We start from the raw sequence: 16066 nt of genomic DNA, 5'->3' as shown, positions 1-16066 counted from the left end.
TAGTGCATTCCTTTCAAGATTACTAAACTTAAATAGCAGCTAAAAGGATAAGGGGAAGAGATGGAAAGAGATGCCATTAATAAATGATTTCAAAGAAAGGGTTAAATGTTGTAACTTCTCTATCACCTTCCTCTTACATTTCTGGTATAAATATTGTGTCAAGAGTCACCGTCTCAACATCTGAAACTTTTGGAGGAACAAGTGAATATTAAAACCAGTAAGTAACAATAATTTCTTGTACTACAGGAAAAGGAATGTTGATAGAGAAGCATATGCTTACTAATGTATTTCTTTCCCCCCCCCCCGCCATGAAGTTATCTATGTCTTTATTAGAATTTTAAAGATGAAAGGGCTACCACCAGCTATAAAGGCAATTACATGGTTTATCTGATGTTTTTTAGTTATCCTTCTGATAGTGAGAGAAAAGAAAAAGAAGTTGCTTTAATTAACAGAACACATAGATACATCCTTTAACTTTTTTCCAGAGTTATTTAGAATAAATTGAGCATACAAGTTTAATAAATTATTATTATTATTATTAGAGCAATATGACTGTTGAATATGTATGAAATTGTTCTGACATTTCAATGTTTATTGATCTGCAAGACGTGCTTCAGTTCTTCTTCTTCTTCTTCTTCTTCTTCTTCTTCTTCTTCTTCTTCTTCTTCTTCTTCTTCTTCTTCTTCTTCTTCTTCTTCTTCTTCTTCTTCTTCTTCTTCTTCTTCTTCTTCCATTAGAAGTTTATTCTATAGGTTCATATGAACGAACTGAATGCATTTAGATTCTAATTTTTAGTTGTTTCTAGAAAAGAGAAAAAGTATTTTCAAACAGAAGTGACATTGAACTGTAGCCATTAGAATGGTCTTGGTCATACAGCCTTTTAATAAGAAAAATGGTTTCATTGTTATATGTGCCCACAGTCATTAAGAAATCTACATCTTTTGTTAAACAGGCACAGGATGCAGGCATTCATTGTTATGATATGCCTGATTCATGGATTTGCCTACTCAAAACTAATAAGGACAAAGAGAGCTGCGGATTCAGAAGCCTTTATGAATATTGTAAGTTGCCTTTCACTATTCATGGAAAATGAATACGATGCCCAACTTTAAAGGTGCTTCTCATATTTTTAAAGTTAGACTCATTATCTCCTGGGATTTCCAAATTAATTAAAAGGTAAAGGTAAAGGTTCCCCCGCACATGCGTGCTAGTCGTTTCTGACTCTAGGGGCCGGTGCTCATCTCCGTTTCAAAGCCGAAGAGCCAGCGCTTGTCCAAGGACGTCTCCATGGTCATGTGGCCGGCATGACTAGATGCTAAAGGCACACAGAACACTTTTATCTACCATCTATTTTATCAATTTACATGATTGATTTTCTTCACCTATTTTTTAAAGGATGTATTTAATATATGTTGCAATATACCAAAGTATGTTCTATTCTGATTGGTTCATTCAGTCTACATTTCATACATCAAAACAGCCAATGGTTTAAGTAAAGCTAGCTGAGTTGTTTCACTTAGTTATCCAAAGGTAAAGTAAAAGAGATGCGGTACTCATTTCTATCTTCTGTTGAAACCGTGTTTAAAAGTCTTAGAAGTATATCAAATGCACATATCTTCAAGATTCTTATGCCTTTTCCTCCCACTTTATGAATATAAATCAAGGCAACTTTACACTAAACTAATCAAAAGCCTACTGAGCATTTTGCATAGACCTGATGAATAAATAACATCAAATTTTTACAAACATAAGATGCAAAAGATCATACTAAATTTATCTCTTTATTCAAATGATCTTCTATGGATGATAGAGACTCAAGTCATTCTCATGTTTATTTTGATTTTCACTTAAGCCCAATTACTCCAAATTCAAGAAGGGTTTATGATGTGGGGCAAAATAATATGTCCCCATCAACTGATGATCCATCTTCCCTCACATCTTTCTGGTTAATATTTATTTTTAAAAAGATGCATAATATGGTGTTGTTTAAATCATTAGTTTTATTATTCCTAGGGGGGGAAAAACACCACCTAGAAAATGAGGGGCGAATTAAAAGACACTATTATAACAGCCCTAAAAAGAGAGAGCGGAAAAAACTGTATGACTGTATGAATTTATCCTTGCAACTTGCTGTCAGTTTCCTAAAACTATATTTCTCTAATAATCATTCAGTGCTCAGCTGCAGATACATCAAACATAATTCCAGAAGATAAGATTAGCCTGTGCCACAAATTCTTAAAATATCTGTTGATTTGTTGGTTTGGTTTTACTCTGTTGCAGAATGAACTTATCATCCATAAAGGCTATCTGAGTGAGGAGTATAAAGTGATGACAGCAGATGGCTATATTCTGAGCTTGAATAGAATTCCGTCTGGCAGAAACTATCAAATGGATTTTGGTGAGATAAATCAATAAGGGATAAAGTAGAAACATATAAGGAAAAAATTAAGCATATATCTAGGACTATCTTTATGAGTGAATAGATGAGAACTGTCCAGATAAATTGAATCCTAGTCCAACCTAATATATCCTACATAGAGAAATCACAATTTTCCCCACATTCTATCTTTTTGACACCTTTATTCCTAGTAAAACAAATTAATTCTAATATCGAATTAATTTTAATATCTTATTTCTCCAGGTATGAAACCTGTAGTTTTTCTCCAGCATGGTTTGCTAGGAGATGGAAGCAACTGGGTTACCAACTTGGCCCACAACAGTTTGGGTTTCATCCTCGCAGATGCTGGATATGACGTTTGGATTGGAAACAGCAGAGGAAATACTTGGTCCAGAAGTCACCAAAATCTGTCTGTGAATGAAGATGAATTTTGGGCTTTCAGGTATATTTAATTATTGCAATCTTGATATTTTGCAAAAGGGAAATGGAATCTCAAGTGAAATGAAAAGAGAAAATAATGCCTATATCATGCCATAAACATTTAAGGTCCAAAATAATTCAGTGAGTTCTGGTATTTGGTTCTAGGGATGAATACATCTTTTCTAATCCATATTGTATATTCAATATTGTATTGTATACTGTATATTCAATATTGTATATTCAATATTCTAATATTTGTACATGTCTGCAACCTGTTTCTTCAAAATTATGGAATATATTTCCATATGAAGCTAATATTGAATAGGCATTTTTGATATGCCATCTAGAGGATAACTATTGTATATACCATTCCTATATTATTTTGGTTTCCTTTAGAATCCCAATCAGAGTGTTAAATTCATTCCTGCTGCATTTAATTTTTTTCTCTTGTATCTTTTCCTAGCTTTGATGAAATGGCAAAGTATGATCTTCCAGCTGTCCTCAATTTCATTCTACGGAAAACTGGCCAACAACAATTGTACTATGTTGGCTACTCACAGGGTACTACAATAGGTATGTAAATGAATAAAAACTGATATGGAATGTGGTTATAACTATTTGTGTTATAGCAGTCTAACTATGGAGGAATTTCATACTATGAGGAAAGAGGAGGAAGAAGATTAATATTAAAATCGTATTACACTGGATTTGCACCTTGCTTGAAAGTTTTGATAGTTCTCATTTCATTCAGGTCAGAAATACGATTGCAAGCCCCACCAGCAGCATTCCTTTGAAGCTTTCATGAAAGGAACTGAAGCAGAGTAGCCATACTTTTTCCTCATTGTTATGTTGTCTTCATTTTGTGACTCTATTGCACTGGTACCTCCACCTTTCATGTCAAAGTTGGCCTAGGCTAGAGTTTCAAATAACAGAGGCCTATTGGGATATAAGAGCAGCTACTATTGGTGCTAAAAAACAAAAAAGGGCCAAGGTGATACCTCTAACCCTCCAGATATTTTTCTTCCCCCTCCCCTCACAAAACATTGTTACACCTTTCTTCAGTTCTGTCACTTTTATATCACTGAATAGCAAAACTACTAATAATGATGGCACCAAAAGAGGATTCTAGAAGTTGTTAGAAGGTGGGGGGAGGTTATATAAGCTACTGGGCAACCCTAGGAGGAAGTTAGGAGAATCTTCCTGTGGTAGAAAAAAGTCTACCAAAAGATAAGGTGTGTGGTGAGGTAAATTTAGCCAGCCAATCAGAATAGCTGATGTAATGTACAAACTATATTAATACCTGTTGTGAGGTGAAGCAATGTGCTTGCTTTGAGATGTTAGTCCGGAGTGTAAATTCTTTATTTTTGCTCAGAAATAAAGTTTTTAAAATGTTCCTACCCACTTAGTGTGATTATTGGCTAACTCACCAAAAGTGAAGCAAACTAAGCCAACAATAACTTTTACATTAAGAAAATTAGGCTTCTATAAGCCCCCCCCCCCCCCGTGTGTTTGTGTGTGTGTGTAAAAGCTTTAAGGTATGATAAAACTGAGTCAAAAATGCTTCAGGTACAGAGAACCATTTTAAAGACTATTAATTTGAAAGCATTACAATAAAGTGTTTTGGCCTATTTTTTTAGTATAAAATAGTCAATTATCAAGAGTGAATTCAAGAGTGGATTCACAGTATTGAATAAATATGCCCATCCCTTGTCCACTATTCATTGCCATGAATGGTCATTACCTTTCCTGCTATTTGTCTACATACAAATATCTGTGGGGACAGCTCCACCATATAAAAAGGGATCTAAGAGAGATCTTTCCTAATCAGCTCTCTTTTTATATGGATGAGGATGACAACTTACCATCTATGTCATAGATGATAACAACTTATCATAATAAATATCAAATGCATATTTCTTAGGGCAGCATGGTATAGTATAGTATGGAAGGACACACACACACGGGTGTCTGAGAAGTATTGGTCTAAAAAGGCAAGATGATGGTTACAGTCAGACAGTGACACTCACCATCTTTATTTATCTTAATACTCACCTGCAGATGTCCTTGGCATTTGTTCAGCCTTGTGTCCCATTCTATGAGTGCATTTGGTGTCTGGGGTAAACTGAGTATTCTACAAGAGGATTTGTACATAGGTTGTTTCAAAAGATGTTTGAAAGTTAAAAGAAAGGAGATGAGCAGGCTGAGCTGAAAGGTCATGAGTTTGGAATCATTTGTAGCCACAGGAAACCCAAGTCCAGCTCCCTGTGAATTTTGCTGACCCTTTTCTAGTTGACCCATTTAGTTTTGACCATTAGTTGACCAGATTCTTGCCTTATAAGAATAAAAAACTCTTCCATGCTTTGAACTCAGTGTGTGCTCTTGGTTCTTTGCCACTGACAGTTTGTATTGTACATGGAGCTTCTTTGTTCAGAAAGCCACTCTCTCTCTTTGTGCATGCATGTATGTGAGCACTGTGTCAGAAAAACATAGTCATACAAAAGTGCATTCGTAAAATCCTATTGAGTAATTAAAATAGATATGCCCAATATATTGAAATGCTACTGTGTAAACTAAAGAGTGGGGGAAGGAAAGCTCCTGGTAAATTTTATTCCTTTTTTAAAAAAATATCTCTCTTTCTTCTTGAATTTTTCTCAGCATTTATAACATTTTCAACCATGCCAGAAGTGGCTCAGAAAATCAAAATGTTTTTTGCCTTAGCTCCTGTGACAAGAATTAAGTATGCCAAAAGTCCTATAGTAAAACTTCTTAATCTCCCAGAGACGTTCCTTCGGGTAAGTTCATATTTTATTCCAATTTCTGTTCATCCAAAGAGTCATTAAAGGACATATCCTTAATTTGAAAATTTCACTAGCTTTTAGTAGTCTTATCTCTGTATGTAAAGGCATCACAGATTATGGTCAGCAAATTGAAAATAGCAGTCACAATTTCACAATCAAAGGGATGTCCTTTTACATGTGAAACACAAACACAATATTAGTCACGACTGCCACCTTGGTTTTTCTGACTACCCTCTATCAGAATAGATGCACCTGTCTATATGGCATATAACCACAGTGGCAGGTCTGGCTAAGAGGGCCTTTTAACTGAAGTGTCAATTCCACCAGTTGTTCCTCATGGTTATACCAGCCTGACTCACCTCTATGATGGATTGCTGCAATGAGCTGCACATGGATCTGACTGTCTGGATGCTGCAGTTGCTTAAAATTCAACAACATGGGCAATTATATGTGTACCATAATATGCTTATGTAATACCATTACCTCACGAATTCTGGCTTCCAGTAGGCTTCCAGGTACAGTTAAAGAAACTGGTTATCACCTGTAAAGCCCTACATCAGGGGTGTCAAACTGCCGGCCCATGGGCCGGATGTGTCATGCAAAAGCCACGCCCACCCCAGCTACGGCAAGGGAAAAAAGTCATGATATGTCACAACACATCATGTGATGCGGCATGTTTGACACCCCTGCTCTACGTAACACAAGACCACATTATTGATTAAAGATGCTCATTTCAAGCTTGATTTAGACTTGTCTACAACTGTGTGTAGGCATCAACACATACCTGCGCTGTGAAGGGGTTGATGGGTAAGCATAGATTGCAAAAGGTTGGAGACAGGCTGACATGCACACCTCCCAGATCTCAACTACACGTTGTGCGGAGATGCACATCCTGCATGTTGATTGGTTCCTGTTGGTGCTTTGTTGTTGAGCATCCCCTAGCCAGAACATTGATATTTGCAGAAATATAAATGCAACAGTATGCAACCAACACCAAACAACAGATGCATATGTTCCTTGACATGCAGTGATGCAGAAATCTAATGCAGCCTTTGGAAGGTTGGGCAATACATCTAAAGCTGAAATATAAGTTTGTGTTTTATTTTTATTAATTATTTTAAAGTATTAATTGATTAGTATTATTTTTGTTAATTAGTTACTGTTCTGTTAGCTTCCCAGAAAAACTCCAGCAAACTGGTGATCATATACATTGATTATATTAAACAAAAAGTGAATAAGGGTGTCATCAGGTAATACTTTCTGGAGAAATAGCCGTTTGAATGTAATAAAACTCCTGAATGGACTGGTATAATGTTAATAAGGCGGCTGAGTTACTTTGGGCCAGTCATTCTCTATCAACCCAACTCACCTCACAGGATTGTTGTTGTGGGACAAATACAGGTAGTCTTCAACTGACAACAGTTCATTTAGTGACTGTTCAAAGTTACAACCACACTGAAAAAAGTGACTTATGACTGTTTTTCACAGTTGCAACCTTTGCAGCATTCCCATAATCATGTGATCAAAATTCAGATGCTTGGCAACTGGTTCCTATTTATGACCATTGTTCTGTCCCAAGGTCATGTGATCACCTTTTGTGACCTTCTGACAAGCAAAGTCAATGGGGAAACCAGATTCACTTAGCCAACTGGGTTACTAATTTATCAACTCCAGTGATTCACTTAACAACTGTAGAAAGAAAGGTCGTAGAATGGGGCAAAATTCACTTAACAAATGTCTCACTTAACAAGAGAAATGTTGGGCTCCATTTGTTGTTGTAAATTGAGAACCTGTAGAAGGAGGAAGGAACGTTAAGTATGATTGCTGACCTGAGTTATTTATAAAAGTAATAAAAACGGGATAAAAACAAAAAAAGTAAAACAAATATTTATTGTTTCAGGTATCAGATTAAAGACTAGTTTATTACCTTTTCATAAGCAAACTATTTTAAATACTCCCATTCCATGTAGAGAGAAGCCTTCCTTCTCACCTAATGTCAAGTGTCATCCACTAAAGCTACTGCCTGTTTACCTTTCCTGCCCTTTTGTCCATATAATTCCTCTACTGTGTCCATGTGGTAATAGCAGAAGTCACGAAGAATATTCAGACATGAGAACTACGTATTACGTCAACTGACGGATTTATTTATTTATTTATTTATTTGGTATTTTGTAGACCTTGCTTGGCAAAAGAGAATTCCTTCCCCAGAAGTGGCTAGTTAGAAAGGCTCTTGCTACTTTCTGCAGCCGGCATCTCTTTGCTAGAGTTTGTGGAAACGTCTTTTTCCATCTGAATGGCTATAACATGAGAAATATAAATATGGTGAGTGTTGACTGCTTATAGCCTGTGGTCACAAAATACCATAGATGGACATTATTTAAGCAATCCCATGTTAAAATATACCTTAATTTAAATAGAAACAGCTGCACTTCAGTTTTGTTTTTTTATGGATAACTATTAACCGTATCTACCAGAAGTAATGTAGACATAAACAAGATGCAGAAATAATAATGTTATGCAAGGATAATAGATCTAAGTATATTTAAAATCATTTTGAAGGCTATTATATGCATTCAGTGGGGCTTAGTTGTGTACTGATTTTGATGCTTCTAAAATATTTAATGTAGTTTTCAGTTAAAACTTTGGAAAAACATTTATTTAGAAATGTGTTTTGACTCAATGTTCATTTCAAGGAGACTAACATTTCCTTCCTCCTTCCCTCCCTTTAGAGTCGAATAAACATATATGCGGCCCGATCCCCAGCTGGAACATCAGTTCAGAATATATTGCACTGGAGCCAGGTATCTTTGCTTATTGCAATATTATTGCTTGTTAAGAAGTGATACTTTAAAATAGTGTTACTCATTTGCACAAATAAGACATCATCTATAGCAGTATTTTTCAAACATGGCAACTTTAAAATGTGCAGACTTGGCAACTTTAAGATCCCAGAATTCCCCAGGCTAGCAAGGAGTTGAAGTCCAGACATCTTAAAATTCCCAAGTTTGAAAACACAGATCTATAGTAACAATAACAAAAATACATAGACAAATATGATTTTGTATTTTAAACATGTTTAATTTATTTATTTTTGAGGCTGATTCTGGCGGGGGGCTAAACTTTAAAAAATTAAGTTTAAGTTTATTGAATTTATATACTGCCCTTTTCCCGTAGGACTCAGGGCGGTTTACAAAGTATTTAAAAAACGTTAATACAATACAAGAGTTAAAAATAGTTAAAAATAATTAAATTTGATCCCTGAAAAAAAATATAAAACCCCATTTAAAAACTCTCAGCCTGGGCTGGAAAGCTCAAAGAGCCAGGTCTTCAGGTCCTGGCGGAATGACGGAAGGTCGGGGGCAGTCCTAAGCTCCACAGGCAGCTGGTTCCAAAGGGCAGGCGCACCCACTGAGAAGGCCCTCTCCCTGGGTGTTATCCACCGGCAGTCTTTTACCGGTGGCACCCTGAGAAGGCCCTTCATGTGGGAGCACACAGGACGAAGGGAACTTGATGCCGGCAGCAGGTGTTCCATCAAATATCCCGGACCCAAGCCATTTAGGGCTTTATAGGTCATCACCAGCACCTTGAATCTCACCTGGAGGGCAACCAGAAGCGAATGCAGCTCGTGGAGTAGAGGTGTTACATGGGAGTATCGGGAACCCCCCATCACAACTCGCACAGCAGCATTCTGCACCAGCTGAAGCCTCCGAGTGGTCCTCGAGGGCAGCCCCATATAGAGAGCATTGTAGTAGTCTAACCGGGAGATCACAAGCGCATGGGTGACTGTGCATAGGGCATCTTGGTCCAGATAGGGTCACAACTGCTGCACCAGGCGAACCTGGGCAAAAGCCCTCCTGGTCACGGATCCTATGTGATCTTCAAAATTGAGCCGTGAATCCAGGAGGACGCCCAAGTTGCGAGCCCTATCAACGGGGGGGGTAACACTTCACCCCCCATCGTTAAAGATGGAATGGACTGGTTAGTCCGAGATGCCGGTATGCACAGCCACTCAGTCTTGGCAGGATTGAGACGAAGCCTGTTTCTCCCCATCCAGACCTGGACCGCCTCCAGGCAACGGGACATCACGGCGAGGGCATCACTGGGTTGGTTCAGGGTGGAGAAAAAAAGTTGGGTATCATCAGCATACTGATGATACCCCACCCCGAAACCACGAATGATCTCACCCAGCGACTTCATATAGATGTTGAACAGGAGGGGAGAGAGAACCGACCCCTGAGGAACTCCATAAACAAGAGGCCTCGGGGCGTATCTCTGCCCTCCCATCAACACCGACTGCGAGCGGCCCAGGAGATAGGAGGAGAACCACCGTAAAATGGTGCCTCCCACTCCCAACCCCCTGAGACGCTGCAGTAGGATACCATGGTCTCTACATGGGGCTGCCCTTGAGGACCACCCGGAAGCTCCAACTGGCACAGAATGCAGCCGCGAGAGTTGTGTTGGGAGTCTCCCGATACTCCCATGTCACACCTCTGCTCCGTGAGCTGCATTGGCTGCCAGTTGTCTTCCGGGTGAGATTCAAGGTACTAGTTATGGTATTTAAAGCCCTACATGGCAGGGGGCCGGAGTACCTTAGGGAACACCTGCTGCCGGCGTCAACTTCCCTTCGCCCTGTGCGCTCCCACAGAGAGGGACTCCTCAGGGTGCCACCGGTCAGAGAATGTAGACTGGTGGTCCCCAGTGGGAGATCTTTCTCTGTGGGTGCTCCGGAGCTATGGAACCAGCTACCGGTTGAGCTCCGGACGGCGCCTGATCTTCGCTCCTTTCGCCGCGATCTGAAAACATACCTGTTCGAACAAGCCGGCCTGGCCTGAGGGTGGGATTGCAGGGGTTCTTATTATCATTTTATTGGGGGTTTTATTAATGTATTTATTGTTTTTTATGGGCATGTATTTAATAACTTTTTAATTTTTGTAACTTTATGTTTTGTTCTTGCCCTGTACACCGCCCTGAGTCCTTCGGGAGAAGGGCGGTATAGAAATATTAATAAACTAAACTAAACTAAACTAAAAGCCGCTGAGAGGTCTAATAGGACTAGGACAGAGAAACAACCCCTGTCCCGAGCCCGCCAGAGATCATTCACCAGCACGACCAATGCTGTCTCCGTGCTGTGACCGGGCCTGAAACCCGATTGGTACAGATCCACATAATCAGTTTCCTCCAGGAACAGAGGAAGCTGATGTGCCACCACACTCTCAACAACCTTCACCAGAAAGCAAAGGTTGGAGACCAGACGATAGTTATTTAAAACAGCCGGGTCCAGGGCAGGCTTCTTGAGGAGGGGTCTCACCACCGCCTCCTTCAAGGCGGTGGGGAAGATACCCTCTTTCAAGGAAGCAGTTATTACTGCCTGGAACCAGCCTCGTGTCTCCTCCTGAGCCACATAAAGCAGCCAGGAGGAGCATGGGTCCAACAAACAGGTGGTGGAGCTCAGCCTCGCCATAATCCTGTCCAGGCAGGCAGATTGAAGTCACCCAGAACTATAAGCCTGGGGAACTCCACCGCCAATCCTGAGAGGGCGTCGAGCAGCCCGGGCAGGGCTGTTGCCACACAGCTGGGCGCCAGGTATGTGAGTAACAAGCCCATCTGAACCCGAGAGCCGCATCTCAGGAGGAGGGACTCACTCCCGCCTATTTGGACAATGGTGGTCTCCCGTGGACATAAAGTCTCCCGAATAACCGCACAAGTTATGAATTAGGGCATTATATGCCTTATATTTTTCTCCAATGAAAGAACACCAAAAGTCTAGGCTTTCTCTCTAAGAGTTTCATATTTATAAATAGACAAATTGAAGGGGAGGAGCCTGTCAACACACAGTATAGGCAGTAGCACTATTTGAGATTTGCAAAATATCCTTGTAACCCAAAGCTGTTTTAAGGCTGGGAGGAAAGCAGTCAAGGAACATAATGGGTAAAAAAATCATGCATTGTCCTTCATATCAGACTTAGTGCATCCTGGACTAATGCTATCAGACATGAACATCCTCAGGAAGGCATCAAAAAGGTTAAGACTGAATTTACAGACCCACTCCTTACATGCATCATACATACCACACATATAAAACAAAGGAAGGCTTTGTTTGTGTAGTTGTGGCCAACCTCGTGACATTTTGGAGATCACCACCCTTTTGCTTTCAGGTGATTCCCACCACCACCAAAGCTGGATATCCGTGGACAGCTGGAACTGGAAGGCTTAGGGCTAGACACTCTTGAATATGACTTGAAGAAAAAGTTTTAGTCAAAATAGCTTCTACCTTGACAGTTTAAGGAATTATGTTTGACCAAGATAGTTGCATTTTGATGGAGGTCCAACTGAAATGTGCATATCAGGTTTTAAAGCAAGTTGGCTCTGTAGCTCCAGGTCAAATATCTGAATCAAATTTTATACTGCAATAATATATGTGTCTCCTCAAAAACAGTAGAATAGTAGAATGAGATTACTAGGTAAATGTGTGCAGAGTTGTATCTGTTTCATGAATATGAAGTTTGGATGTACTCTCCTACAGCCAGGGGATTAGATCCATTATAACTTGAACATTCATGATTGCAATTAAACATTACTAATTCACTAATAGTGCATTTTATTTCATCCCTGCCTTATTGGTAGACTTTTCGTTGTGGATTATTCAAGGGTTTTGACTGGGGTGATGAGATGAAGAATAAAATAAAGCACAAACAGGTATGGGAATATTTCTTCATTTATAGGCAAATTTTGGGAAAAAAATAAAAGCATAGAAAGTGTCTGTGGGGAGAAATAATTCATAGACACCTTGTACCTTTGACTATGTCATCCAATCTGACTCAATCTGTCCAAAGTGCCTTTCCCTGAGAAACTGTTAGTAGAACCCCAATTCCAGGAAGTGGGAGGTAAGTGTTATTTATCTCTGATGGCCGTGGTCTTCTGAAATAGCTTCCTCATGGAAGCAAGATTTTCTCCATTATTAATAGCCTTCAGATTGCTAGTTGAAGCCAAGTTATTCCAGAGAAATTGGGGGTGAATCATGACTTCATCAGAAATGTTGTTTTTAACTGAATTTTAATTTTCAGGAACACTGGTCTATTGTCTATTCATCATTGTAAATCTAACTTCCTAGGGCATAACCAGATAGTCCTATCTGTAAGGGTAAGGTGGAGATGGAGTCCTGATGGTCCCAGCAACAATAAGAAATTGTTAGTGTAGCTTACAGTCTTCAAAATAAAGAATAGGCATTGGATTGAAAGCTGAGTCCCCTGCAGAGACATGTCAAGCAGAATTTCTTCCAGCTCGTTTCTTCTTATCAAGTATGCCACCAAAATGTCCATATCAAGCTGGGCAGTCTAAGAGGCAATTATATCTCCCCACTGACCCAATAATGCCCAAGATATACTTCTAGTTGAAAATATTGAGTACTGAGAATCAGAATTTTGTGAAGAGCTCTATTTTACTTCTTGAATTAGAACAATAACCACACAAATCTACAACCAGATTTACACGAAGAATTCAAGAATATTTTTTACACATCAGTAATTATTGAGCTCTATAGGAATGAATTCCATTGCTTCATTACTTCATACTCTGCTTGGCAAATGCAGTTTCTTTCCCTCCCTCTATTTTGCTCTGCTATCAATGGACACAAAAAAAGCAAATATATTTTAAAGACATTTCAATAACCTTAGCTGACCTGCCCAACAGAGTAGCTTCTTCTCTTCATCTCTGAATTCTTGGGTCTTGTTGATTTCTCCTGTACTTCATCCTAGATGGCCACAGTCCACATTCACACAATTGCGCATCACTTTCTCCAGTCACGGCTTCTTCTCTCAGCTGTCAAACAGAGGATGCTCTTCCTACTAGGCATACTCCTCACTCTCTTGCCTTCAATATTCTCTCCAAATAATACTTGGGTTGCCTTCCTACAAGGGTGGATTCACCTCTGTTGAACCCAAGCTGCAAGCAGGCTCTCTCAGAAAGTAGGAAAAGTTTTGTGCATTCTCCCTTTATCTCTTACATGTAAGCAAGTGAACAATTTTGTCATATGTTCTAATAGAAAGCTTGTCTAGCTGCTCTTTATTATCTTTGTCTTTCTCTTACTTGAAAATTTTATCTATTTTCTCCTCACTCTCAAGTTACATTCTTGTCTGACTTTAAATCTTTTACATTGTTGTTGTTTTTGTTTCCTCTCATTGCTTCATTAAACCAGCCACTTCCTCTTTTTTTCTAGACCAGGGGTCCTCAACCGTAGCAAGACTTGTGGACTTCAACTCCCAGAACTGAAGCTTTGTTGGCTGAGGAATTCTGGGAATTGAGTTCCACAAGTCTTAAAGTTGCCAAGATTGAGGACCCCTGGTCTAGACCATTCCTTCCAGATTTGTTTCCTCTCCTTCTCTACTCAGTGGAGTCCTCCAAGATTTCTCCAGTCAGCATTTAGCTGGTGAATTCTGGAAGCCAAAGACCACATATCTTAAATCTGCCAAGGTTGAGAAACACTGCTCCAGAGGAGCCATTTTTCAGTCCTGAGGAGCCCAATTCTATCCTTGCAGGATGGTCTGTGTCTCCTAAGAAGCTATTTATATCATCCTTATTTCATGACATTATTTCACCATCGTTTACCTTTACATCGTCTTTCCTCTTTTGCATATCTCGGTAATTACAAAGCCTGGCAACCAGATGACTGTTGCTTGCTTCTCATAGCAAACCCCTACAAAGTTGCACCAGCTTCTCTCATTTCTTCATCTTATCTACAAATTTCTGGGTTATACTAGTTTGAGAAGCATTTGCACAGCAAAGCAACTTAAGGACTGAGCCCAAAGGATGTCACTATGTCACTATGGCATATACATTTCATGAACATACAATAAAATAAGCCATGATAACATTATAATCAGGACATTTAGTTATGACATGTCAACATGATTCCTCAGCACATTGTTTACAGTTGATTATTTTTGTTAAAATTCTCAGTTGACAGGCAGAATGGCATATATGCTGAATAAAGTAAACAGACACACATTCTATCAAGATTTTTTTTTATTTTATTCTGACCATATGTGAAACTCTTGAAATGTACAGGAATGGAGTTAGGATGGGCCTTCATGAGAGAACAACCCATTTTGAGGCCAGGACACTTTACATGCTTATAACACTCTCGATATTTAGTCCTATGAGAGAGAGGAGCAATGTAAAAGGGGAAGCAATAATAATCACAAATCCAAAAGGGCTTAAGTCTTTACTATCTGAGTGAACAACTGTCCCACTGTGAATCTAATAGATGATTTACATCATCAGGAGACACTTTCAGAAAATTCCCCTTGCTGCTTGCCTATGTTATGGTTGCTATAGGGAGGGAGTGTTCCCCCACCCCACCTTTCCAATATTTAAGAAACTGGTAAAACTGCATCACGCATTTAATTATTATGTATTTTAATGCTGCTCCTTAAAATCATTTTAATGGTTTTGATTTTCATTCCATTAATTTTATTGTTGTTTTTGGGTTTGCATCATACACCAAATAATAATAATAATAATAATTGTTTTATTTCTTAATGTTTGTAAGCCTTCCAAGAACTATAAAAAATCATTTAAATATATTAACTCTGCTTCCATTTATACACTTTAATTTTTTTTGAAAAAGCCATTGCTTTAACTAATTATTTGTATTGTTATATATATATATATTTTCTAGCTTACTCCTCCATTATATAAAGTGGACGCTATGAAAGTTCCAACTGCAGTATGGACTGGAGGAAAAGATTTACTTTCTGACCCAAAAGATAATGCTATTTTATTGCCTCAAATTAAACACCTTGTTTATCATAAATCCATTCGAGACTGGGCACATCTCGATTTCATATGGGGTCTGAATGCACCCCAATGCGTGTATAATGAAATAATTGATCTGATGAAGAAACATGCATAATCTTTTCCAAAATAAAATAAAACAAAATGGATAACTTGAACATCAGTGTAATGATCTTCACTGTAATTCTCCTTCTGTTTGTTTGGCTGCAGTGACAGTTCTCTGTAATACACATTGAATAATGTAAATTTTTCAATATACATTTTCCATTTCAAACAATTGCACTCAAAATTGCTCCCCACTCATATCAGAATCATGTCCCTGTCTCCGAATTCAGTTGACTGAAGACAAATACAGTTTTGGAATAGTGTTATCAGGAAAGTGTGTGTGTGTGTGTGTGTGTGTGTGTGTAATACAAATAGTTGTCGATTTACAATAGTAATGGAGCCTGCCCAGGACAGTTGTAAGTCATGATGGTTGTTAAAGCAGGTCAACACGTGACCGACTTGAATTTACAAGCTTTTTTTTGTGGCTATTATTCTGAAGCAAACCCATCGTTCATTACGAAGTATTTTTGTCAAAAACTGGAAGCAAATGCAGTTTTTAGACAAAACATCTTAATTTTTGATTATAGGATACTGCAAACGGCTGTAACATAAC

General features: G+C 38.8%; 1 protein-coding gene across 1 annotated transcript; it reads left to right on the top strand.

Annotated features, from left to right (window-relative positions):
* Positions 1 to 203: 203 nt before the first annotated feature.
* Positions 204 to 15526, top strand: LOC308669267 (lipase member M-like; the record flags this gene model as incomplete). Its single annotated transcript, XM_081329894.1, has 10 exons — positions 204 to 217; positions 953 to 1061; positions 2281 to 2398; positions 2642 to 2840; positions 3282 to 3391; positions 5474 to 5610; positions 7792 to 7938; positions 8346 to 8417; positions 12241 to 12312; positions 15293 to 15526. Exons 2-10 carry the CDS (start codon positions 960 to 962, stop codon positions 15524 to 15526), a joined length of 1191 nt encoding a protein of 396 aa, XP_081186020.1. The 5' UTR covers positions 204 to 217; positions 953 to 959.
* Between the last annotated feature and the right edge of the window lie 540 nt (positions 15527 to 16066).

The sequence above is a fragment of the Vipera berus genome (genome assembly GCF_964194415.1).
Source record: "Vipera berus genome assembly, chromosome: 5".
Classification (NCBI taxonomy): domain Eukaryota; kingdom Metazoa; phylum Chordata; class Lepidosauria; order Squamata; family Viperidae; genus Vipera; species Vipera berus.
Note: the sequence above shows the minus strand (reverse complement) of the source record. Positions and strands in the feature narration are given on the sequence as shown.